The sequence below is a fragment of the Bos indicus genome, chromosome 14 (assembly GCF_029378745.1).
Source record: "Bos indicus isolate NIAB-ARS_2022 breed Sahiwal x Tharparkar chromosome 14, NIAB-ARS_B.indTharparkar_mat_pri_1.0, whole genome shotgun sequence".
Taxonomy (NCBI): Eukaryota; Metazoa; Chordata; class Mammalia; order Artiodactyla; family Bovidae; genus Bos; species Bos indicus.
In genome coordinates, this window is record NC_091773.1 from 34,659,532 (window position 1) to 34,683,048 (window position 23,517).

General features: G+C 41.3%; 1 protein-coding gene and 1 non-coding gene across 2 annotated transcripts in view; one reads left to right on the forward strand and one right to left on the reverse strand.

Moving 5' to 3' along the window:
- The first annotated feature begins 5,641 nt into the window (after positions 1–5,641).
- Positions 5,642–5,713, forward strand: TRNAR-ACG (transfer RNA arginine (anticodon ACG)). Its single transcript has one exon. It is a non-coding gene; the product is annotated as a tRNA-Arg (tRNA).
- Positions 5,714–11,883: 6,170 nt separating this feature from the next.
- LACTB2 (lactamase beta 2) overlaps positions 11,884–23,517 on the reverse strand; it is a 32,698-nt gene continuing 21,064 nt past the window's right edge. The window contains exons 4-7 of the mRNA XM_070802663.1: positions 20,862–21,040; positions 17,669–17,817; positions 13,152–13,233; positions 11,884–12,517 (exon numbers count right to left, since the gene is read on the reverse strand). Coding sequence (XP_070658764.1) covers positions 12,474–12,517; positions 13,152–13,233; positions 17,669–17,817; positions 20,862–21,040 — 454 coding nt within the window. The 3' untranslated portion in view covers positions 11,884–12,473. The remainder of the gene's footprint in view (positions 12,518–13,151; positions 13,234–17,668; positions 17,818–20,861; positions 21,041–23,517) is intronic.

Below are 23,517 nucleotides of genomic sequence, written 5' to 3' on the forward strand. Positions count from 1 at the left end.
CCCAAGCACTGTTGATATACATTATTAATTTTAATCTTCATAACAACCAGGAACATAATGTTTTCCCTATTTCAAATAAGGAAGCTTCTGCTCAGTAAAATAACATTAGACTTTACAACTACTACATTTTAATTCCCAAGATGAAGAATGTGCATTTTATCTTGTAAAGTTATGGTAAGATCTTACTGAAGAGCAAATATGGTGCTTTATGGAGCTTAATTGGTGTGAGTCCAAGTGAAATCATTAGGGAATATGTGAGTGTGTTCTGTTAACAAAATAAATAGCAACTAACTTTTATGGGGTGCCAAGCACTGCACTAAACACAATGAACATTTAATACTCACAACTCCTTGTTGCATCATTAGGTACCACCGTCAATCTTTATAGATGAGGAACTGATTGGACAAATAATATTCCTAAACCATTACAACCACCACCGCTACCATGATGAATGGAAACAGGAATAGGCCACGTTCAGGGAAATCAATCAGTAGCAGTTTGCTTTAACTCAGGAAATGAGCACTAGGCCAGGGAAGGAAAGAGATAGGGGTACATCCCTGAGACCGAGTAAGAGAAATGACAGGCTGTATTCACACCTGTGAAGCAAGCCCCTTTCATTTCCTAAGCAGTTTATCACTCTGGGGCATCTCTCACACCCACCAGCATTTTCTTTGGTCTTCAGATGGTAGCTACATCCTCAAACGATAATGTAAATATTCCCTTGCTAAGTGGTGTAGGGATTAAAAGAAATATGAGCAATCAGGGACAAATTCGGCTGAGGACATGAGAGAGTGGTGATGCTATTTAACCCAGATGGTGATTTGGGAAGGGGAGGTGATCAGGAATATGAGATTGTGAACTCTTCTGAACTGAGAAGAGTTCAGTTTTAGACGGATGGAATTTCTTCACACGGAAGTCTGGACTTGGTCAGACAGCCGCATGAACAGTTCCTGCCAATAGCAAAAGATTCAAGCTCTAGCATATATTTGGTGGTGATGGTTAACATGACTAAATGGATTAGCTCTTTGAAGTGGTGAAGAAAAGAAAGAGGAACAACAAACTGAGTCTTGGGAGTGCCTGTACTGAAGAGGCTGAAGCGGGGCAATCAGTATCTTAATTATGCATCAGCATTTAATCACAATGGTTTTCAGAGTACTTTTCTAACAGTAATTTCCCTGAAGTCTCCATACACTCTGGATGATGAAACTTTTAAGAACTCAAAACAATCTCTTAGTCTTTCATCCTAACAAGTGATTTATTTTAGGCTTAAATGCTATTGCAGGGAATGTGCTGGTCCAAAGAGTAGAATTATTATAAAATATTTCCTCTGAAGTTGAAATTCATTAAAAAATACTAAATGAGACAATTAATAAAACAGGGGAAGAAAAGGACAATGATTATATTAAAAAACCAAATTCCAAGAAAAACTGCTTTAAAACTAGCTTCCAAGAAGGCAAAGTGTGAACATGGTGAATTAAGTAAGATATTTGTCCCATGCAGAGTGTATGAAGCATGGTTAATTATTAATATCCTATGGATCCTCCCAAATCTGTAGACTCTGGTGGGTCTGGGAAGCTATATATGTTTTCAAAGTTCCCTCTCATTTAGTCTCACTTTCTTGCAACCAGTGAAGTTGCTTAGTCGTGTCCGACTCTGCGATCACATGGAGCCTACCAGGCTCCTCCATCCATGGAATTTTCCAGGCAAGAGTACTGGAGTGGATTGCCATTTCCTTCTCCAGGGGATCTTCCCGATCCAGGGATCGAACCCAGGTCTCCTACATTGCAGGCAGATGCTTTACTGTCTGAGCTACCAGGGCAGCCCAAAGTTCCCTAGGTGATTCTAATAATCAGTCAAATTTGACGAGTCTTAGACTAATAAACGGCTTCCCTGGTGGCTCAGGTGGTAAAGAACGGCTTCCCTGGTGGCTCAGGTGGTAAAGAATCTGCCAGCTATGCAGGAGACCTGGGTTCTGTCCCTGGGTCAGGAAGATCCCCCAGAGAAGGGAATGGCTACCCACTCCAGTATTCTTGCCTGGAGAATTCCATGGACAGAGGAGTCTGGCAGGCTACGGTCCATGGGTCCCAAAAAGTTGGACACAACTGAGCGACTAAACACACATAGACAGACTAATAAAGGAAACAGACCAGTTCATAAGAGAACAACTTTTTCTCTAGCTCTAAAATCTGAAAGAGATTTCATTCTGTGAACACTGAAGAACACTGAATAATAAAATACACAATGTCCTCAATAGCATAAAAAAAAAAAAAAAAAAAAAAAAAAACAGGCTGAGATTTTATATGTGTGGATCTTACACTGACTTTGAGAAATAAAACCCCAAGACATAAAACTAAATTCTGTTCATGTGAGTAAAGAACCATATGGGTCAATGGGAAAAATTATATTCCTTGGTCCTTTTCAGGAATTCTGATTCAATAAATCTGGTTAGGGACCAGAAATTTGCTTATATGTAAAAAGTTGTTGTTCAGTCCCTAAGTTGTGTCTAACTCTTTGTGACCCCATGGACTGCAGCACACCAGGCTTCCCTGCGCTTCACTATTTCCTGGAGTTTGCTCAAACTCATGTCCACTGAGTCGATGATGCCATCCAACCATCTCATCCTCTGTTGCCCCTTTGTCCTCCTGTAGTACCCCAGTTGATAGTGATGAAAGTGGTTCAAGACCATATTTTTGCACTAAGAGAATGGATGGTTAAAAATATTCCTTAAAGTTTTGGGTTTACATATAAAATCTTGAGATATGCCATTTGTGATTGATATGTTCACCATTTTTAAAAACTGAAGCAGGAGAAAGCAGCAGGATTAATCTACTTCCACAAAGTAGGCTGGGAATAATTCTGTGGTATAAAAGCAGAGAGCTTCTTTCAGTGAAAAATTTTCTTCAACCCTTGGGAAAATTGTAAAAGCATGGGCTGCATCATATGCCATTAGAATAGATGTCAGTCTCACTGAAAGGAAGAAGTGGATAATAGGATTGACATTCTATTATCACAGGTGATGATTTAGCAGTCTCAACCTCCCATTTCCTCCCTTCCATTATCGTATAAGGCAATTTTAATCAATGTTTACATTATTGCCTATGTAAAGTTGAAGAGTCAGATAGTGTTTCGTACTTATTTCCTTCCTAGCATCACTTTTGTTTTCTGGAATCAATAATTGTCTCATTTCCGCCCCATCCCTACCCCCAGTATAGTTTTCTAATAACTGATTGTGGCTTCAGTTGCTCAGCTAGACCTGTTGTCTGATCACCAGCAGTTCTTTTTTCCCCAAAGCCCCAAGCATCCCATGTAACATTTCATTTTCCACACCACCCGCCCCCCATCTCTCTCTGAAGCCTTCATTTCCTCTTGCTCCAATCTACAGGGTATGGGGACACTTTTGTCTTAGAATTCACTTTTGTGTGTGTGTGTGGGGGGGGTGCACAGGACTGCTTGTGGGATCTTAGTTCCTAGACCAGGGATCGAACCCAGAGCTCTTGGCAGTGAGAGAGCAGAGTCCTTCCCTTAGAACTCACTTTTGACATTTTTCTGTGTGGGATTTGCTATTTCAATCGTGGGCTTTCCTTTCCCTTGTTTTTCTGAAGTGCATTATCCAGCAATTCCCCAAAGAGAGGTGCATGGCAGACATTCTTCTTGAGTCCTTACCTGTGCACATGATTGATGGTTGGTTAAAAACTTCTAGGACACAAAAAATTTCTCCCTCAGGTATTTGAAGGCATCATGTCCTAAAACCCACTGTTACGTTGAAGAAGCCTGTGCCATTTAGATTCATGCTCCCTTCTAAGTGAGTCTAACCCCCTAATCCTACCGACACACCCACAGCCTGAAGATTTGAAGGGCTTCTCCTTGTTTTCATTCCTATACCCAGACCCTCAGCTACCCATATGTTCTCTCGGAAGGTAACCACTGTTACTGTTTTTTAAAACTTGGGGGTATTTTCCAAGAGACACTGTCTGTGTACACAAGTAAATACACTTACATAGGCCCCTCCTTCACTTTCCACTTCAATTTTATTTTTAAATTTTTTTGGAGTATAGTTGCTTTACCATGTTGTTTCTGCCACACAGCAAAGTGCATCAGCCACAGGTATACATATATCCCCTCTTTTTTGGATATCCTTCTCATTTAGGTTACCACAGAGCATTGAGTAGAGTTGCCTGTGCTACCGAGTAGGTTCTCACTGGTTATCTATTTTAAACACAGTATCAATAGTATATATATGTCAGTCCCAAGTTCCCAATCCCTCCCTCCACTCCTTTCCCCCTCGGTATCCATACCTTTGTTCTCTACAACTGTGTCTTTACTTCTGCTTTGCAAATAAGATCAAGTATACTATTTTCCTAGATTCCACATACATGCAATACCGTGAACAAATACAATATTTGTTTTTCTGACTTACTTCACTCTGTGACAATCTTTAGGTTTATCCATGAGTATGTTACTGGCATCGCATTCTCTGCTTTAATTTCCAGATGTTTCAAAAGGCCCAGCATCAATGTGGCTGGAACCAAGACTTTCACAATCAATATTTCAAATATTGAACTTTTTTTCTAACAAACCCAAGTATTTTAAGCTTCCTGCAAATGGGAAAGACAGATGAATTTTCCTGTACCAATAATGCCTGGAAACTGGTACCAAGATGTAGGGCGATGCACTGTGCTGGTGAGAGAGAAAGACTGGCAAGGAAGCGGGTGCAGAAGCCCAGCACTGGTAGACTTAAGAGAAACCCGCATTTAAATCTTTTCTCATTTTCTCCAGGATTCTAGCCTCACTGCTACTAGTCAGCTTTACTTTTTAACTTTTATCTTGAGGTACAGTTCAATGTTATGTTAGTTTCCAATGCACAGCAACATGATTCAGTCATACATATACCCTTTTTCAAATGCGTTTCCCATATAGGTTATTAAGTTTACTTTTTCTTGAAGTGACAACCTGGATGTATGAAAATACTCACAAATAACTTACAAATACTCAAAAGATCCCCCAGAAGCAGTCAGGAAAGATTCGGGTTTCAGAGAATTGGCCCAGTCATTCCATCAGCTACTGCAGAGCTATAATTTATTTATTATCTATTGATATTTTATACACACTGGACAGAAGGAAATGCTATTCAGGAAGGAATTGATACTGGTCAAGAATCCTTCTTTGACCCTTTTCTCCATCTGAGGACAGCCCTTGTCCTCTCTGGCCACAGGGGTGGCATGTGACCAGAGCCGGGCCCAAAACAGAACTTCATGCTTCCTTGACCGTGGGGACTGGCCTAACAAATGGGTAATGAGCCAGTGTAAGTCATTGAGTCCTTCCCCTAGGAGTTTCCAAACTGAAGCTGGGAAGAACCAGCTTTCCCGGCTGGTGAAGAGCTCACAGCTGCCCATAGTCATGTCCTGCACCATGTGAAGAAGCCAGTCTGTCATGGAGGCTTGGACTCAAAACAATAAAAGACCAGAGAGGTGTCTGGGGTTGACCTGATAGGATCCAATTCTTCACTCTTGTTCACAAGCCTGACTTCACCTTCCTCCATCTCAGGTTGGTTACATTTGCCAACTAACTTCCTTTTTTGCTTACACTAGTTTTGTCACTTGCAATAGAATATATCTTATCTATTTAGCCCCAGCTCTGGACTTCCCTGGTGGCTCAGACGGTAAAGCGTCTGTCTACGATGCGGGAGACCCAGGTTCGATCCCTGGGTTGGGAAGATCCCTTGGAGAAGGAAATGGCAATCCACTCCAGTACTATTGCCTGGAAAATCCCATGGACAGAGGAGCCTGGTAGGCTACAGTCCATGGGGTCGCTAAGAGTAGGACACAACTGAGCGACTTCACGATCATGATCTATATACCTAAGTGCTTACCCGGAATCTCCCTCTGGATGTTCCTTGGTACTTCAGACTCACACCTACAGTACAATGCATCGTTCCTCCCATCCTCCCTCTACCTACTTCATTTCCTGTATTCTATCTTCCTGGTTATCAACTTGGCCACTGGCCAGCTGCCAGGCCAGAAACCTCCAGCCCCACTGGGTTTCTTCCTTTCCACCTGATCCCCATCCCTCAGGACCTAATGGGTCTCTAAGTTCTTTTCCTCTTCACAAATATTTCTTGTATCTGTTCCTCTGTCTTCTACTACATTTGAGACTCCTGTGGCCTATTTTCTCCTTTCCCTGTGATGCTGAAAAGGCCATCTCAGAATGCTTACTCTGTGTATTGTGTCTGATGAATGGAGTATGCTTCTAATAAAATTTCCTGGGACCTTTCTAGTCCCAGATGATTGGTCTAGAGAATTTTACCCTAAAGTCTGGTCGATAACATATAAGGATGGCAGGAGAGCTTTCAAGAGAGATATGGAAGATTAATTACAACAATCAGGTCCTCTTCTATGAGGTGATCTGAATCTGAGACACCTAGAGGGCTACTCAGTGGCTCCAAACAAAAGCTGAACATATACAGAGAAAGGACAGAGGTGATGAGAAGAATGTAGACACTCTTGAGAAACTAGGAAATGGGTAAGCAGAAGGTATGAATAATCCACAACCTATGGGTGTACTCAATAGAGGGTAAAGTAATTGACTGGAGTGACAGAAACAAGAAGAGCAAAATTACCATCATGGTTGGGGGCAAACTCTCTGGTAAGGAAGCAACAAAATTATACTAGTCCTGGCCCCGACCACCACCTGCTTTTCAATTGCTAAGTTGTGTATACTCCAGCCTGTGTGGCTGGAGGACAGCACATTGGTTCCTATGAGTTTCTGTGTTCCCATGAGATGCTTTTTATCCTTATGACCTCAACCCACAACACTATACAGTGTATGTAGTCATATAAATTAATTCCCCAGCCATGTGATGTTTTGCTCTGTTAACGTGCCTACATTATTTCCTCCAACTAGAACAATCTTCTCATGTCCCAAAGTGTTAGTTGCTCAGTCATGTCTGACTCTATGGGACCCTATGGACTGTAGCTTCACCAGGTTCCTCTGTCCATGGGATTCTCCAGGCAAGAATACTGGAGTGGACAGCCATTTCCTTCTCCATGGGATCTTCCTGACCCAGGGATTGAACCTGGGTCTCCTGCACTGCAGGCAGACGCTACCATCTGAGCCACCATGGAAGCCCTCTCATGTACAAAATACCCCTAAATTTGTCACACGGCTGCACTGCTGCTTACTTTTCAAGACTGGGCGTAGGCTCCTCTAAGCAGTTTTCCTGGAGAAGGCAATGGCACCCCACTCCAGTACTCTTGCCTGGAAAATCCCATGGACAGAGAAGCCTGGTAGGCTGTAGTCCATGGGGTCGCTAAGAGTCGGGCACGACTGAGCGACTTCACTTTCACTTTTCACTTTCATGCATTGGAGAAGGCAATGGCAACCCACTCCAGTATTCTTGCCTGGAGAATCCCAGGGACAGAGGAGCCTGGTGGGCTGCCATCTATGGGGTCGCACAGAGTCGGACACGACTGAAGCGACTTAGCAGCAGCAGCAGCAGCAAGCAGTTTTCCATATCCCATCCAGGTTACACACTCTTCCTTTACTCCAAACAGACTTACTGCTACTGCTATATTGTAACCGTGTGTCTCCACAAGCAGATGAGCTTCTGATGAGAGCGGGATGCTGTTCCGTTTCTCTTTGTATCCCTAGTGCTGGCCCAGGATCCACACAAAGCAGATACTTAGTGGATGGTATTGTTTTTGTTAGAGGTACATATATACAATGGAATATTACTTGGCCATAAAAGGAACAAAATTGGGCCATTTGTAAAGACGTGAATGGACCTAGAGGCTGTCACAGAATGAATTAGGTCAGAAAGAGAAAAACAAATAATGTATATTAATGCATATATGTGGAATGTAGAAAAATGGTACAGATGAACCTATTTGCAGGGCAGGAACAGAGATGCAGATATAATGGATGAGTAGACATAGGGGTATAAGGAGAGGGTGGGGTAAATTGGGAGGGTAGCACTGACATATATACACTACCATGTGTAAGACAGCTACTGGGAAACTGCTATATAGCACAGGGAGCTCAGCTCTGCAGGAAAAAATGTAAAAGATAAAAAGAGAGACAAAAGAGGTAGGGATAGAGATCCGTCCCGGGAATGGAGTCTTAAAAAAGAGAGAGGTTTCCAAACACTGGGAAACACTCTCACTGGCGAGTCTGTGGCAAGCCTTGGAACCTCAGAAGGCAACATAACTGTGAAGAAAAATAAATAAATAATTAAAACCTACAGATTACGTGCCCAACGGTAACTCCCATACGAGAGGCAGTGCAGACACCTATATCCGCTACTAGCAAGCGGGGCCTGGGCAGGGAGGCGCGGGCTGCATTGCTTAGTGTAAGGACTGGGCCTGAATGCCCCGAGGACAATCTGAGGGAACTAACTTGAGATAGCAAACCAGACTGTGGGATAGCTATCCTGCGAAAAGCCCTAATCTAAGACACTGCCAAGCCCGCTCACAGAACAAAGGACTGAGCAGAGCTAGCCAGCTGCGGACTGGCCCATCCCCCACTGGAGACAGGCAGACGAGGGCAGCCAGAACCGGAAGGGGACAATCGTGGCCCCAGAGAGGCATCATTTACCAAACTGCAAGGGGGCTTCGTTGCTAACCAAGACTTCTTGGGATTCTGGATGGTCAACATCCGCTGGGAGGGTTGCAGCCAGAAATCAGCTCCCCAGAGGAGACAAAAGGCACACCTGAGAAGACGCGCTCATTGTACATCCAGAAAACCAAGCGGCAGGGACGGGGGAGGTGATAAGTCACAGCCTTCAATTGGGGGTGACCACGCTCGCCAAGCACCTGGTCACCTGAGCTGCTTGGACCTGGGAAGGGCACAAAACGCAGGCCCAACAGAGTCTGCACCTTTGTGGAGTACCCGAGTACCTGAACCTGAGCGACTTAGACCTGGGAAGTGCATACAACCCAGGGCCGGCCTGAGACAGTTCCCGGCAGAGCAACCTAGAGCCTAAGCAGTGTAGACAGGGAAAGCACACACGCCGTGAGTGGGGGCAAACCCAGTGTGGCCGAGACACCGAGAGCACATGCCAGTGATATTTGTTTGCAGCATCCCTCCCTCCCCACAGCACGACTGAAAAAGGGAGCCTAAAAAAGTGATTACCACCGCCCCCTTGTGTCAGGGTGGAAATTAGACACTGAAGAGACCAGCAAACAGAAGAAGGTAAAACAAACAGAGGGAACCACCTTTGAAGTGACAGGTGCAATAGATTAAAACCCTGTAGTTAGCACCGACTACATAGGAAGCGGCCTATAGATCTTGAGAAGTATAAGCCGGATCAAGGAACTATCTGAAAATTAACTGACCCCACTGTCCACACCACCACCAGAGAAAGTCCTAGATATATTTTTACTATTATCATTTTTTAAATTAAAAAAATTTTTTTTTAATCCTCTATTACTCCTTTAACTTTCATTTTTATAACCTATTACTTTGCAAAAAAAGACCCTATTTTTTAAAGCAAACTTCATATATATATATTTTATACTTTTTGTGACTTTGTTTTTTTCTTTAATATTGTATTTTTGAGAACCCAACCTCTACTCTAGATTTTTAATCTTTGCTTTTTGGCATTTGTTATCAATTTTGTACCTTTAAGAACCCAATCTTCAGTACCCATTTTTACTTGGGAGCGAGATTACTGGCTTGACTGCTCTCTCCCTCTTTGGACTCTCCTTTTTTTCCACCAGGTTGCCTCTGTCTCCTCCCTTCCCCTTCTCTTCTCTACCCAACTCTGTGAATCTCTTTGTGTGTTTCAGACAGTGGAGAACACTTAGGGAAGTGATTACTGGCTAGCTTGCTCTCTCCCCTTTTGATTCCCCCTCTTCTCCTCCTGGTCACCTCTATCTCCCTCCTCCCCCTTCTCTTCTCCATGTAACTCTGTGAACCTCTCTGGGTGTCCTTCATTGTGGAGAAACTTTTCATCTTTAACCTAGATGTTTTATCATTGGTGCTGTATAGATGGAGAAGTCCTGAGGCTACTGTAAGAATAAGACTGAAAACCAGAGGCAGGAAGCTTAAGTACAAATCCTGAGACCACCAGAGAACTCCTGACTCCGGGGAACATTAATCAATAGGAGCTCATCAAACACCTCCATGCCTGCACTGAAAACAAGCACCACCCAAGGGCCAACAAGTTCCAGAGCAAGACATACCATGCAAATTCTCCAGCAACACAGGAACACAGCCCTGAGCTTCAATATACAGGCTGCCCAAAGTCACACCAAACCCACTGACATCTCCTAACTCATTACTGGATACTTCATTGCACTCCAGAGAGAAGAAATCCAGCTCCAGCCACCAGAACACCGACAAAAGCTTCCCTAACCAGGAAACCTTGACAAGCCATCCATCCAACCCCACCCACAGCAAGGAAACTCCACAATAAAGAGAATTCCACAAACTGCCAGAATACAGAAAGGCCACCCCAAATACAGCACTATAAACAAGATGAAAAGGCAGAGAAATACCCAGCAGGTAAAGGAACAGGATAAATGCCCACCAAACCAAACCAAAGAGGAAGAGATAAGGAATCTACCTGATAAAGGAAGCTCAGCTCTGTGTTGACCTAGAGGGGTGGGATGGGAGGCTCAAGGGGGAGGGAATATATGTATAGTTATAGCTGATCCACTTGTAAAGCAGAAACTCACACACCATTGTAAAGCAATTATACTCCAATTAAACAAAAAAATTCCAAGAGGATAAAAAGAAAGAAGGAAAAAAAAAAACTTGTTTATAGACTCGTTCAGTAACCAAGTTTAATAACCTTCCATTATCTAGTCCTCTTTCACGAGATCCACTTGCAGCCTGAAGCGTGCTCTGTTACCTTAGAGAAAGACAATGGTTCCATGGCTTTGTGTATGGGATCCCCTCAATTTGGAAAGCCCTTCTCATCCCTGTCCCCTAATTCACTATGGTTTTAATTTGCATCTTCCTCATGATTAGTGATGTTGAATATCTTTTCATGTGCTTATTGGCCATTTGTATATCTTCTCGGGACAAATGTCTTATCAAATCCTTTGCTCATTTTGGGTTGTTAGTTTGTTGTTGAATTCCCAGTTACTTTGTAATATGGAATGATTTCATGAACACACCAGATTTCCAGAGTTTAGAATGATATGAAAATGCTAGAGGCCTTGGGAAAAAGGTGCTTCCCTGGTGGCTCAGCTGCTAAAGAATCTGCTGGCAATGCGGGAGACCTGGGTTCAACATCTGAGTTGGGAAGACCCCCCTGGTGAAGGGAACAGCTACCCACTCCAGTATTCTGGCCTGGAGAATCCCATGGGTGGACACAACTGAGCGACTTTCACTTTCACTTTGGGAAAAGGAGAAGGAAGAGATGAGGTTGTCAAAAAAAAAAAGTTTTAATTAAAAGAATTTTTTAAAAGTCTTAGAAAAGAGAAAAGGAAGCTTACTTTCAGGATTCTGAGCTCATTTTTGTACTGTTATTTGGCAACCTTATGGGTTAAATAAGCAGTGGTGGTTGACCTTAGAACCTAACCACTATTTAAAAACACTATTTATATAAAAATGCTCTTATAATATTCTAATCTTAAAAATCTTTGGTATGTAATTCATATATATTTTGATGATGGTAGTGGTTTAGTTACTAAGTTGTGTCTTGCAATCCCATGGACTGTAGCCATGTAGGCTCCTCTGTCCATGGGGTTTCCCTGGCAAGAATACCTGAGTAAGTTGCCATTTCCTTCTTGAGGGGATCTTCCCAACCTAGGGATTGAACCTTGGTCTCCTGCATTGCAGGTGGATTCTTTACCAACTGAGCCACTATATACTAAAACTTAAATTAGTAAAACATATTGGTTGTACTAATGGATTACAGAAATAAATATTTATATACAATGACTTTAATTGGGAATTTAATGCTTTTCTATTACCAAATGTTGATTTACATGAATCACTTGTAGGATGCCATTATTAAGAAAATACATATTATACAGAGGAACAGAGTTGATATTTAATCATGACTGAGAGAAACATGAAAACAAGCCTCTAATCTACAGATATAGACAAAGGTTGTAGAAAAGGAAGGATGACGTTGACATCTGTGCTGTTAACTGAAGCAGCTGGGAAAAAGAGAAGTATTACTGACCACTGGTCATAGATAAATAATCTCTAAGAATAATATCCAGTTTAAATGACATAAAATTTATTATTTTAAAAGAAACTGTTACTTTGTTTATTGAAAATGGATAAACTATTGGATTTCTGCATTTTTGGTAAAATGTTATAAGAGCTTGGTTAGATAAATAGCTAATATTGTAGGTGCAAAATGTGATTTACACATTTTAGAATAGATATAATGTTATTTAAAAGTATATCTAGGGTTATTTTCAGTGTTCCACAGGCTATATTCTATGTAAATAATTCATAGTTAACAGAACATCTCATTCTCCAAAATCAAAACAACATCATCTTTCATTAAGCTGAAACTAAAGATGAGCTTTCCATTTCTTCTCAGGATCTGTGTTGCTAACTGTGGAAAGAAAATTACAGAGTAAACATTTAACAACAGACAAGCAAAATCACTGGATTTTAAGTTCTCTTGTAACTAGAAAGAGCATTAATTCCTAAAAATTTTTGTTGCTCAATATAAAGTTGGGGTTTCTCTTATGGTGCAGGTTGGGGGGTACAAATAACGTTGCTAAAACTTCTACACGGGATCCGACTTTGCACCTCTTGCTTTTTAAGCAGCAAACTTCTAAGATTATTAAGTTGACAAGTCAACACTAGTGAACAATTACAGAATTACTGCTTTAGTATCTTTGAGTTTACTACCTTTGCTACTGTGAAACCTTTGGCTGTTCCCAAATCTACATGTAAAGTTCTTTGTGGTCACTCTGGCAAAGGCGAAGTTCTCTTCCCGCTACATTCGGGTGGATGAGGACTGCAGCCCCCACGCAGGGCTCTCACTCCTGTGGGAGCTTTTGTTCTAATTTGTTGCTCCCTGGCCTTTTGCTACTGGCCCTTCCTAATGACTGTCTCTCCCACCCACAGTGACATTCAAGGGAGAACTCTGGTAGGTGGTGTTTTTCCTCAAAGGAAACTAGTTCATTTGTTAACAAATATTTTCAGTGCTCCAAATAAAAAAGATTTGGAAGAATACTTACCTATTTTTCCTTCTTTTTCTAATTTTTTCAAATGTAGCAAGACATTATGTTGGGCCATTTTATGTAAATGCTCGGGAGTATCCTAAAGGAAAGATGACAGTGTTTTTAAATTTTTAATTTTAATTAATTTATTTCTGGCCACACCACACAGTGTGCAGGACCTTAGTTCCGAACTCTCACCCTCTGCAGGAGAAGCAGAGTCCTTACCACTGGACCACCAGGGAAGTCCCGACAACATTTCTTTTTCAAAAAAATAACAGGGTTAGTCTTTTTGAAACTTTTAAAGAAAAAAGACAAAAGACGACAGTCTTTTTTGTTGTTGAGAGGTACTTTTTTAAAAAATATTTTAACTGAAGGATAACTGCTTTACAAAACTGTGGTTTTTCTGTCATACATCAAGAATCAGCCATAGGTACACCCATGTCCCCTCTCTCTCAGACCACGCTCTCATCTCCCTTTCCATTCTGCTCTCATCTCCCTTTCCATTCCAGCCTTCAGCCTGTCACAGAGTCCCTGTTTGAGTTCCCTGAATCAGACAGTAAATTCCCATTGGCTATCTGTTTCACACATGGTATTGTAAATTTCTATATTACTCTCTCCATACATCTCCCCTTCTCCCTCTTCTCCTCCCACCTTGTCCATAGGTCTGTTCTCCATGTCTGTTTCTCCACTGCTACCCTGAAAATAAATTCATCAGTGCTGTCTCTTCAGATTCCACATATATGTGTCAATATATGATATTTATATTTCTCTTTCTGACTTACTTCACTCTGTATAATGGGCTCTAGTTTTGTCCACTTCATTAGAACAGATTCAAATGCATTCCTTTTTATGGCTGAGTAGTATTCCATTGTATATACATACCACAGCTTCTTTATCCATTCATCTGTTGATGGACATCTAGGTTGCTTCCATGTTCTAGCTATTGTAAATAGTGCTGCAGTGAACACTGGGGTACATGTGTCTTTTTCAGTTTTGATTTCCTCAGGGTATATGCCTAGGAGTGGGATTGCTGAGTCATATGGTGTTTTTATTCCTAGCTTTTTAAGGAGTCTCCATACCATCAAGAAGACAGCTATAACTCTAGGTTTTTATATAGTAATAACCAAAACTATTTCATCCTATATATGTCTCACTTTGGGTCACTGCTGCTGCTGCTAAGTCGCTTCAGTTGTGTCCGACTCTGTGCGACCCCATAGATGGCAGCCCACCAGGCTCCCCCATCACTGGGATTCTCCAGAAAAGAACACTGGAGTGGGTTTCCATTTCCTTCTCCAAGGCATGAAAGTGAAAAGTGAAAGTGAAGTTGCTCAGTCGTGTCTGACTCTTAGCAACCCCATGGACTGTAGCCTACCAGGCTCCTCCATCCACAGGATTTTCCAGGCAAAAGTACTGTATAATTCACTAGCTTGTTGTATTGTTTAGATTACACATTATAAGAGGTAACATACACTTATTTGTCATATACACTATTTGTCTCTTTTATTCTTTAAGAATTTTTCAAAGTCAAGCTTCTTAACTAAATTGACTATCTCCATTTCTCAGCTCCCTGAAAATGTTTTGTTAAGGTCATCAAATTACATTTTAATGAAAATTCAAAGAATTCTTTTAAGTCCTCATTTTACCTGAAATCAGCAGGCGAGTCTCTCCTTTTGGAAGAGCTCTTCTCTTTTCCCTTCCCTAGGTTATCCTACCTCTCATCATTTTGTCTTCATTCTGGATATTCTTCCCGGGATTTCTCTTTAACACTGATGTCTACAATGAATTGTATCACTTGACTCTCTTCTCTTTTTACTCAATCAACTTGCCACTGCATTAAAGATTCCCAAGTAAAAACCTCCAAACCCAACTCTTCTTGAAGCTCCAGCACCATGTATTATATCCACCAGCATGATTTTCTAGGTCTAATTATACAACCCCCCTGGGCTAAGATCTGTGGTGGTCATTCTCAGTTTATAGGCTGAAGCCCACATTTTTTAGCATGGCAACCAAGGGCTTCCTCTGACCCACCATGCCTGTCTTTCCTGCCTCATATCCTGGGACTCCCTCCCTACCCACCTGCAACATGCATTCTGTGCTCCAATAACACACATGTTTTGGGGGGGGTTTCAAACACATAAAAGGCTTTTATGACCCCCATTGTTTGAACACATCTTTCCTTCTATTTAGAATGACTTCCCTTCTCCTGTATCTGGCCTGGGAAATGCTTACTCCTTCTTCAAGAAGCGATTCAATCATTACGTTTCTGAAGGTGTTCCAGACAAGTCTCATGACCCATTATCTTCACCAGGTACAACTGACTTCTCTTTCCTTTGTGCCCCCAATGTGCTGTGTATGGGCCCTGGAGGGAAGCTTGGTGTGACAGAAAAACACAAGGTTTGAGTATCTGACTTCTGACATTTGAGTATGTGACATCTGCGAGTTTTGTGCCTTTGGAAAAGTTACTTAGCTCACACTTTTCAAGTCAGTTTTTAAATCTATTAAGTTGGAATAATAGTATCTTTACGTAGTGAAAACTTGGGGTACAGGAAATTAAGTACCCCAAAATACAAGTGTAATGTGAAGCATGTAGTACTGTATCTAACACATAACATGCTCAAAAAAATGGGAGCTATTATGAACATGTCTGTCTTTGCTAAACCCCAAGTTCTCTGAGGGAAGAGATCTGTAGTCATCTTAGTATCTCTGCACCTAGTCCAGGGGCACACGAAAACTTCAGTAAATGTTTGTAGAAAGAATAAATGTCTCCACAATATCTAATGCTATTCTACATGTAACAGATGCTGTACACATATGCACAGTGAACACATCCCTGAACACACCTCTGAATGCAGAACCAGCATTTCTGAGTCAGGCACAGTCACTGGCTGACTCATCTGTGAGGGTTAATCAGAGAGTTCTGCAGCCTGTACTTGGGTTAGAAAACACTACCCATGTTTCAATTTCAATGCATAATCTAGAATGGCTAAACTCTAGGAAGTGAACTCTTTCACAGAATTTAAATATTTACACTTCCCCTTTGCTCCTGGCACTTTTTATCTTCAGCCCTTTAAATCATTCATCCATCCCTTTAAACACAAAGCACAATGAGTGTGTTTTAACTGGTTTTTGATAACTTAGGCCTATGGGACATTGGGACATTGCTGTCATTCAATTGCTAAGTCGGGTCTGACTCTTTCTGACCCCACAGACTGCAGCACACCAGGCTTCTGTCCTTCACTATCTCCTGGAGCTTACTCAAAGACTCATGTCAAACTCAGTGATGCCACCCAACCATCTCATCCTCTGCTGCCACCTTCTCCTTCTGCCCTCAATCCTTCCCAGCAGCAGGGTTTTTCCCAATGAGTCAGATCTTCGCATCAGGTGGCTGAAGTATTGGAGCTTCAGCCTCACCATCAGTCCTTCCAATGAATATTCAGGGACTGACTGGTTTGATGGGACATTAAAGACCTTTACTAAATGAAACTCACTCAGGTTCCTTTTCAAGCTCATCTTTAGTTACACTCTCAGGTATCTTATGGCTGTATAGGTTATAGCAGTGGGAGTCTTAAAACCCAGATAATCTTATTACATTCTTAATCCCTAAGCTATACTGCCTACATCAGTTATCTAATGTACATTTGCTGAGAAACTGAATCCTACGGACAGATTGCCATATGCTGCTGTTAAACAAGGATGTGCTCAGAGGCCACTGTGTGAGGGGCTCTTTCTCTACTAAATGACTTTCCTCATGTTCTTCTTTGAGGCCTTTCTCCTTTTAGTCCATTGGGCTTCCCTTGTGGCTCAGCTGGTAAAGAATCTGCCTGCAATGTGGGAGACCTGGGTTCAATCCCTGGGTTAGGAAGATCCCCTGGAAATGGGAAAGGCTACTTACTCCACTATTCTGGCCTGGAGAATTCCATGGACTGTATAGTCCATGGGGTCACAAAGAGTTGGACATGACTGAGTGACTTTCACCTTCACAGGCACTGCTACTAATTCTCACTGCTATTAGCCAGGATCTGTCTCCAGCAGATCACCCCTTCTCACTCGCTGCCGAGTAGGACACTAGATAATAAAGATGGTCAGAGTAATATATTATTGTTGCTAGCTGCTCAGTAGTGTCCAACTCCCTGTGATTCCATGGACTGTAGCCCGATAGGATCCTCTGTAGCCTGATCATGGAATTTTCCAGGTAAGAATACTGGAGTTGGTTGCCATTCCCTTCTCCAAGTAAAACATAAATCATAACAAAGCCTCATCACCAGGCTGTTGGCAATGATCTCCTACAGAATGAAATATGAAAGGCTTAATAATGGCTCAGAAGGGTTATTCTGTGGGCCAGTGTTTACCAACTTCTGCATTCTAGAAACTTGAGATTTGATGATCTCAAATCTATACAAGTGACTAATATTACTTAAAAAATTAACAGACTCATTCTGCTCTAAGATGTGATGAGTTTACCACATTAATAGTCTATTGAATAGATTCTTCTATTAAAATTGTGGCTATGTACAAATGAGATAAACAAAAATTACCTTGTAAATACTTTTTACAAGTTCCATTGCTGTGAATGACTTTTCAAAGTTCTCATGAAATACTGTAAGAATCTGCTGTTCTCGGATGTTTCTGTGAGAAATGTATTGTAGAATTTTAGCTTCCGCATTATGGATAACTGGGCCATGTCCTGAATCAGAATAATTATAAAGATTATTTCAATGAAATAAAAAATTTTAAGTACAACTGAAGTTAATTCACTCTACTAAAAAAATATTTCATACAGTGAACTGGAAAGGCACACTAAATATACAAGTGAGTATTATTTGGAAAACTATACAGGTGATAAGATAATCACATACCAAGCCAAAAACTATTAGAGAATTATGTCAAAATCTATATAAAATATTACAGTGTTCATTAGAAAAAAGAAGAGTAAGAATTAAAAGATAACAACAAAAGTAACAATAAAAATAGTAACCACAACAGTAACAACAGGTAGTATTAACAGTGTTCATTATTTGCCAGTTGTTGTTCAGTTGCTGTGTCTGACTCTGCGATCCCGTGGACTGTAGCATGTCAGGCTCTTCTGTCCTCCACTATCTCCCAGAGTTTGCTCAAATTCATGTGCTTGAATCGGTGATGCCACTCAACCATCTCATCCTCTGCTGCTCCCTTCTACTTTTACCTTCAATCTTTCCCAGCATCAGGGTCTTTTCTAATGACTCAGCTCTTTCCAACAAGCAGCCACAGTGTTGGAACTTCAACTTGAGCAACAGTCCTTCAATGAATATTCAGGGTTGATTTCCTTTAGGATTGACTGGTTTGATCTCCTTGCTGTCCAAGGGCCCTTAAGGGTCTTTTCCAGCACCAAAATTCAAAAGCATCAATTCTTCATGGCACTCAGCCTTCTTTACGGTCCAACTCTCACATCTTTACACGACTACTGGAAAACCCATAGCTTTACCTATACGGATGTTTGTTGGCAAAATGATGTCTCTGCTTTTTTTTGGTCTCTGCTTTTTAATACACTGTCTAGATTTGTCATAGCTTTCCTTTCAAGGGGCAAGTGTCTTTTAATTTCATGGCTGCAGTCACTGTCCACAGTTATTTTGGAGCCCAAGAAAATAAAAAGTCTGTTGCTGCTTCCACTGTTTCCCCAATATTTGCCATGAAGTGATGGGACTGGATACCGTGATCTTAGTCTTTTTTTTAATGTTGAGTTTATTTGCCAGATACTGCTCTAAATGTACTTTATTCTTACAAGAATCCCATGAAGTACGTATGTTTATTCTCCCCTTTGAACAGCAGAAACTCGGGCATAGGAAGGGTAATTAATCTGCCTGCAGTTACATATAGCTAAGTGGAGCTGGGATTCTGACTCAGGTCTTTTAACCACTCTGTGTTCTTAACCACTATGCTTATCAAAGATTGAAAAGTGGAATATATAAAGTAACTTCATGGAAGTGATGAAGAGCTATTAAAAATTCACAAGGACCACAGGAGAACTTTGAGTCTTATGTACAGGCTAGCAGTTCAGAAACCTTGATAACCCAGATAAAGTCATAATGAAATTTACCTTCTCTTAAAACAGTGAAAATGAATGTATTACACCAATCTGCAAGAGAGGTTTTTTTAAAGATACTTGAGAACAATCACCAGGAGTAGGGGCTTCCTTGGTGGCTCAGTGGTAATGAATCTACCTGCCAATGTAGGGGATGTGGGTTCAATACCTGGGTCAAGAAGATCCTCTGGAGAAGAAAATGGCAACTCACTGTAGTATTCTCGCCTAGGAAATCCCATGGACAGAGGAGCCTGGCGGGCTACAGTCCATGGGGTCCATGACTTAGCAACTAAAGAGCAACAACAAGAAACCAAAAGTAGACTGAGCTGTTATATAAAGAGCTCAGGCTTTATGATACGGACTACCATTTACTAGCTGTATGGCTGTGAAAGGCTCTGAATCTTGGAGCTTATTTCTTCAGCTATCTGCTTCACTGAGTTTCTGTGAAGACAGCTTTGTGAAGGTCCTGACACTGTACCTGGCAGGTAGGGTAGCAGGCTTCAATATGTGCTAGCTATGGCTATGGAATACCATTGAATAAGCCAGTTCACTGGATTCACTGAAGCCAACACTCCAAGAACCTATACCAGGCACCCTCTCATTAGCTTTGCTCCAATGTGAGTGCATCAAGCATCTACTCTCTTCTTTCAAAACAGTTGTTAGCCTCTGCTTCTTTGATGTCATAACATTAATCCAAATGCCTAGTACCACCAACTGTATGTTTCTCACCCCTCAGCAGTGAGACCTCATGAGAGAATATGAAGGTATTGAAGACATTGTATTTACAGATCTTTTCATGACTCTCTGGCTAGGAACAAGTTAGAAGGACTTAAAAGAGTCAGTTATTGAGTCTCTTTTTCCTCCTGGGGCCTTCTGTTGGGTCCTGTATCTTTCTTAGGTTTTAAGAGGGAGAGGAGATTCATACTGTAAAGCAGGGCAGTGACAGCTGATATACTAATAATAGGTATTTTTTTTTCCTTAGTAACTGAAATAAATGTAGTCTCACAGTTAATATGGAAAATATTGATTTCCATGCATGCATGCTTGTTACTTCAGTCATGTCTTCTCTTTGCAACCCTATGGACCATAGCCTGCCAGGTTCCCCTGTCCATGGGATTTTCCAGACAAGAACACTGGAGAGGGTTGCCATTTCCTTTTCCAGGGGACCTTCCTGACCCAGGGACCAAACTCACATCTCTTAAGTCTCCTGTATTGGTAGGCAGGTTCTTTACTGTTAGTGCCATCTGGGAAGCCCCTCTGATTTCCACAGTGTGAGTTAAAAAACTAAAGCTCAGAGGTCAAATGTTACAGGTCACATGGCTAAAATGCAGTCCACAATAGAAATCAAGTTAACAAAACTAAAGATAGCTCATGAAATGAAAACATTTTCTGGTCCCAATAAGTTTATTTCCTTTGTTTAAGAGTTCTATTAACAGCTGGGTAGATATTAAAAAATAACGCTATCTTTTAAAAAAGTTATTAATACAACTCTCAGTCTTCTTTTTAATTGCATTGCTAGACAAGACTTAGGGGTGTAATTTAGAAAGAAGCAGTTTATACATATCCTCAAGAAGCAGTTTATACATATGTACATATACATATACAAACCAAAAGGAAATCTTTCTCATCATTTGAAACAAATGGTTTGCTAGGTTAAAAGAATGACCCACCTGGATATATAACTTTAGCTTTGATTTTTAATAACTCTTTCAGGGAGTTCATATAATCATAGAGGTCTTCAAATACAGTTGTTCCTTCCCCTAGGATGCAATCTCCAGAAAACAGAGCATTTTCTTCTTCTAAGACTAGAGCCATATGATCATCAGTGTGGCCAGGTGTGTATACAACTCTAGTTCAAAGAAGAAATAGTAACAGTTGGAACTTGTAGGCTTGGAAGAAATTTTGAGACGTAAATTATTCTCTCCTTCTTTATGGACAAGACACAAATAAATGATGTCAACACATTTTCTGAAAAGAGTGGCGTCTTAACTACTGGACTGCCAGGAAATCCCCTACATGAAGGTTTATGACCATACCAATAATAAACCAGTTAACTAAGTCTAAATAATTTGTTCTACAGAGTACTTGATTGCTCAGCCACATATAGGCAACACTCTCTAGTAGTCATTTTTTTCTGTTATTACTCCTGTACTTTGAATTGTATACTTTGAATTACTGCAGATTTCATGTTGTTTTCTTGTTTACCATTCTACCTCACAAGGCTATGAACTCTGAAAGGCAGGACTCCTGTCTAATTCTAATCTTTATATTCTCAATGCTTAGCACTCAGTAGTAGCTAATGGAGAAGGCAATGGCACCCCACTCCAGTACTCTTGCCTGGAAAATCCCATGGACGGAGGAGCCTGGTGGGCTGCAGTCCATGGGGTCGCTGGGAGTCAGACACGACTGAGCGACTTTACTTTCACTTTTCACTTTCATGCATTGGAGAAGGAAATGGCACCCCACTCCAGTGTCCTTGCCTGGAGAATCCCAGGGACAGGGGAGCCTGGTGGGCTGCCGTCCATGGGGTTGCACAGAGTCGGACACGACTAAAGCGACTTAGCAGCAGCAGCAGCAGTAGCTAATATCAATATATTGCTTTCCATGTGCCAGGCACTGACTTCAGGAATTTACAAGCATTATACACTTAATCCTTCCTACTAGTAATGGGGTGGGTACTATTAACCTCTCCATTTTCTATTTTAGAAAATGAAACCACAGGAGATAGCAAAAAATGTCTGATGGAATAAGATTTAAATTATGTTTTATTTAGCTTGAGAGGTTAATTATCCTTACCTTTTTTTTTAAAATACAACTTTATTTTTTGGCTGCAAAAACAGAACTCTGTTTTTATTTTTTTTTAATTAATTATTTTATTTTTTCAGCTGCTCAATGCAGCATGAGGGATCTTAATTCCCTGACCAGGGATCAAACCCATGCCCTCTGCAGTGGAAGCAAAGAGTCTTAACTACTGGACTGCCAAGGAAGTCCTTCTCTTTGCCTATTCTAAATAGTATTGCATTTTATGTGCCTGGAATACTTTATTTTTCTCAATAATGGACTTTTTTGGGGGGAAGATAGGGCAGATATAATTGCATATTTGCATTTACTGTATAGGAACTGAGAGTGTGTTTCTGGTTAAGACTGGATTAACACCTGCAACTCTTCTTTTCCTCCTAAAACATCAATAAAATTACCATAAAGGGATATGTGAAAAATGGCATAAACCCATTGGAGTGAGGAGAATGGACCATATCATTAGAATTCTAGAAGCTAAAAGAAGACATATGAGTGAGAAATGACTTATTAGATGAGAGAAAAACTGACATGTAAGCTGGCAGAGGTGAAAGCTGAGACAGACCCAACCAGATTCACACTGCCGAAGTCTCCAGTCTCTGGATGTGGGGCACCAGGAATCTAGTAGAGGAGGGAGCTGAGATTAAAGGAAGAAAGATTCATTGAGAGTGTATTTAACACACATTCAAGTCTTCAGATTCCCCTCTCGTTTGGAGCAGCCTGACAAGCACTCCAACCCCACTGAAGGAAACGACTGGAGATTTAATCTTCAATGAGGGAAAGTTCAATGAGGGTGAAACACAGACCCTCGTTTAGGACATTAGTGGGGCTGTTTTTCTTTGTGGCTGTGGTAGCGACACCGACAGAGGTAGCGACACTCTTCTAAAAACAGGAAGACCACATGAACACACATGGATCCCCAAGCCTTCTTTCCACACTCAGCTTCCACACTCAGCTCCTATAATGCTGTCAGCCAGGCCTTTACTCTTCATGAAGATGAGAAGAGTCTTTGCTGGGAAACACTCCCAGCTCAGGAAGAAAGACTGATTCCTATGCTGGAAGTTCCCCAACTAAACAGTTCATCTAGATGACGCCACAGTGTGGCGCACAACCTACAGGAGCCCTCTTACGTTTTCAGAGCTCCCAAATAGCTGTCACCTCCCTTAGAAGACATCCTGGAGGAGGGCATGGCAACCCAGTCCAGGAGAATCCCCACGGACAGAGGACCCTGGTGGGCTACACTCCACAGGGTCACAAAGAGTCTGACATGACTGAAGCAACTGTGCACACATTCACCCTTTGAAGACACTGGTAAACACCAGATCACCAGACATCTGAAGAGAGCCTTTCAAACTGAGGAGAGCAAATAAAAACAAGCAAACCAATTTAGAGGCTACAAATTATAAGGAAGAAAATTTCCAACAAAAACAAAAACACGCACAAACCTCCCCTCCACAGCCACAAAGAAAAACAGCCCCACTAATGTCCTAGGAGAGATAAGAAGTTGCAATGATGAAACAAGAAAGAATA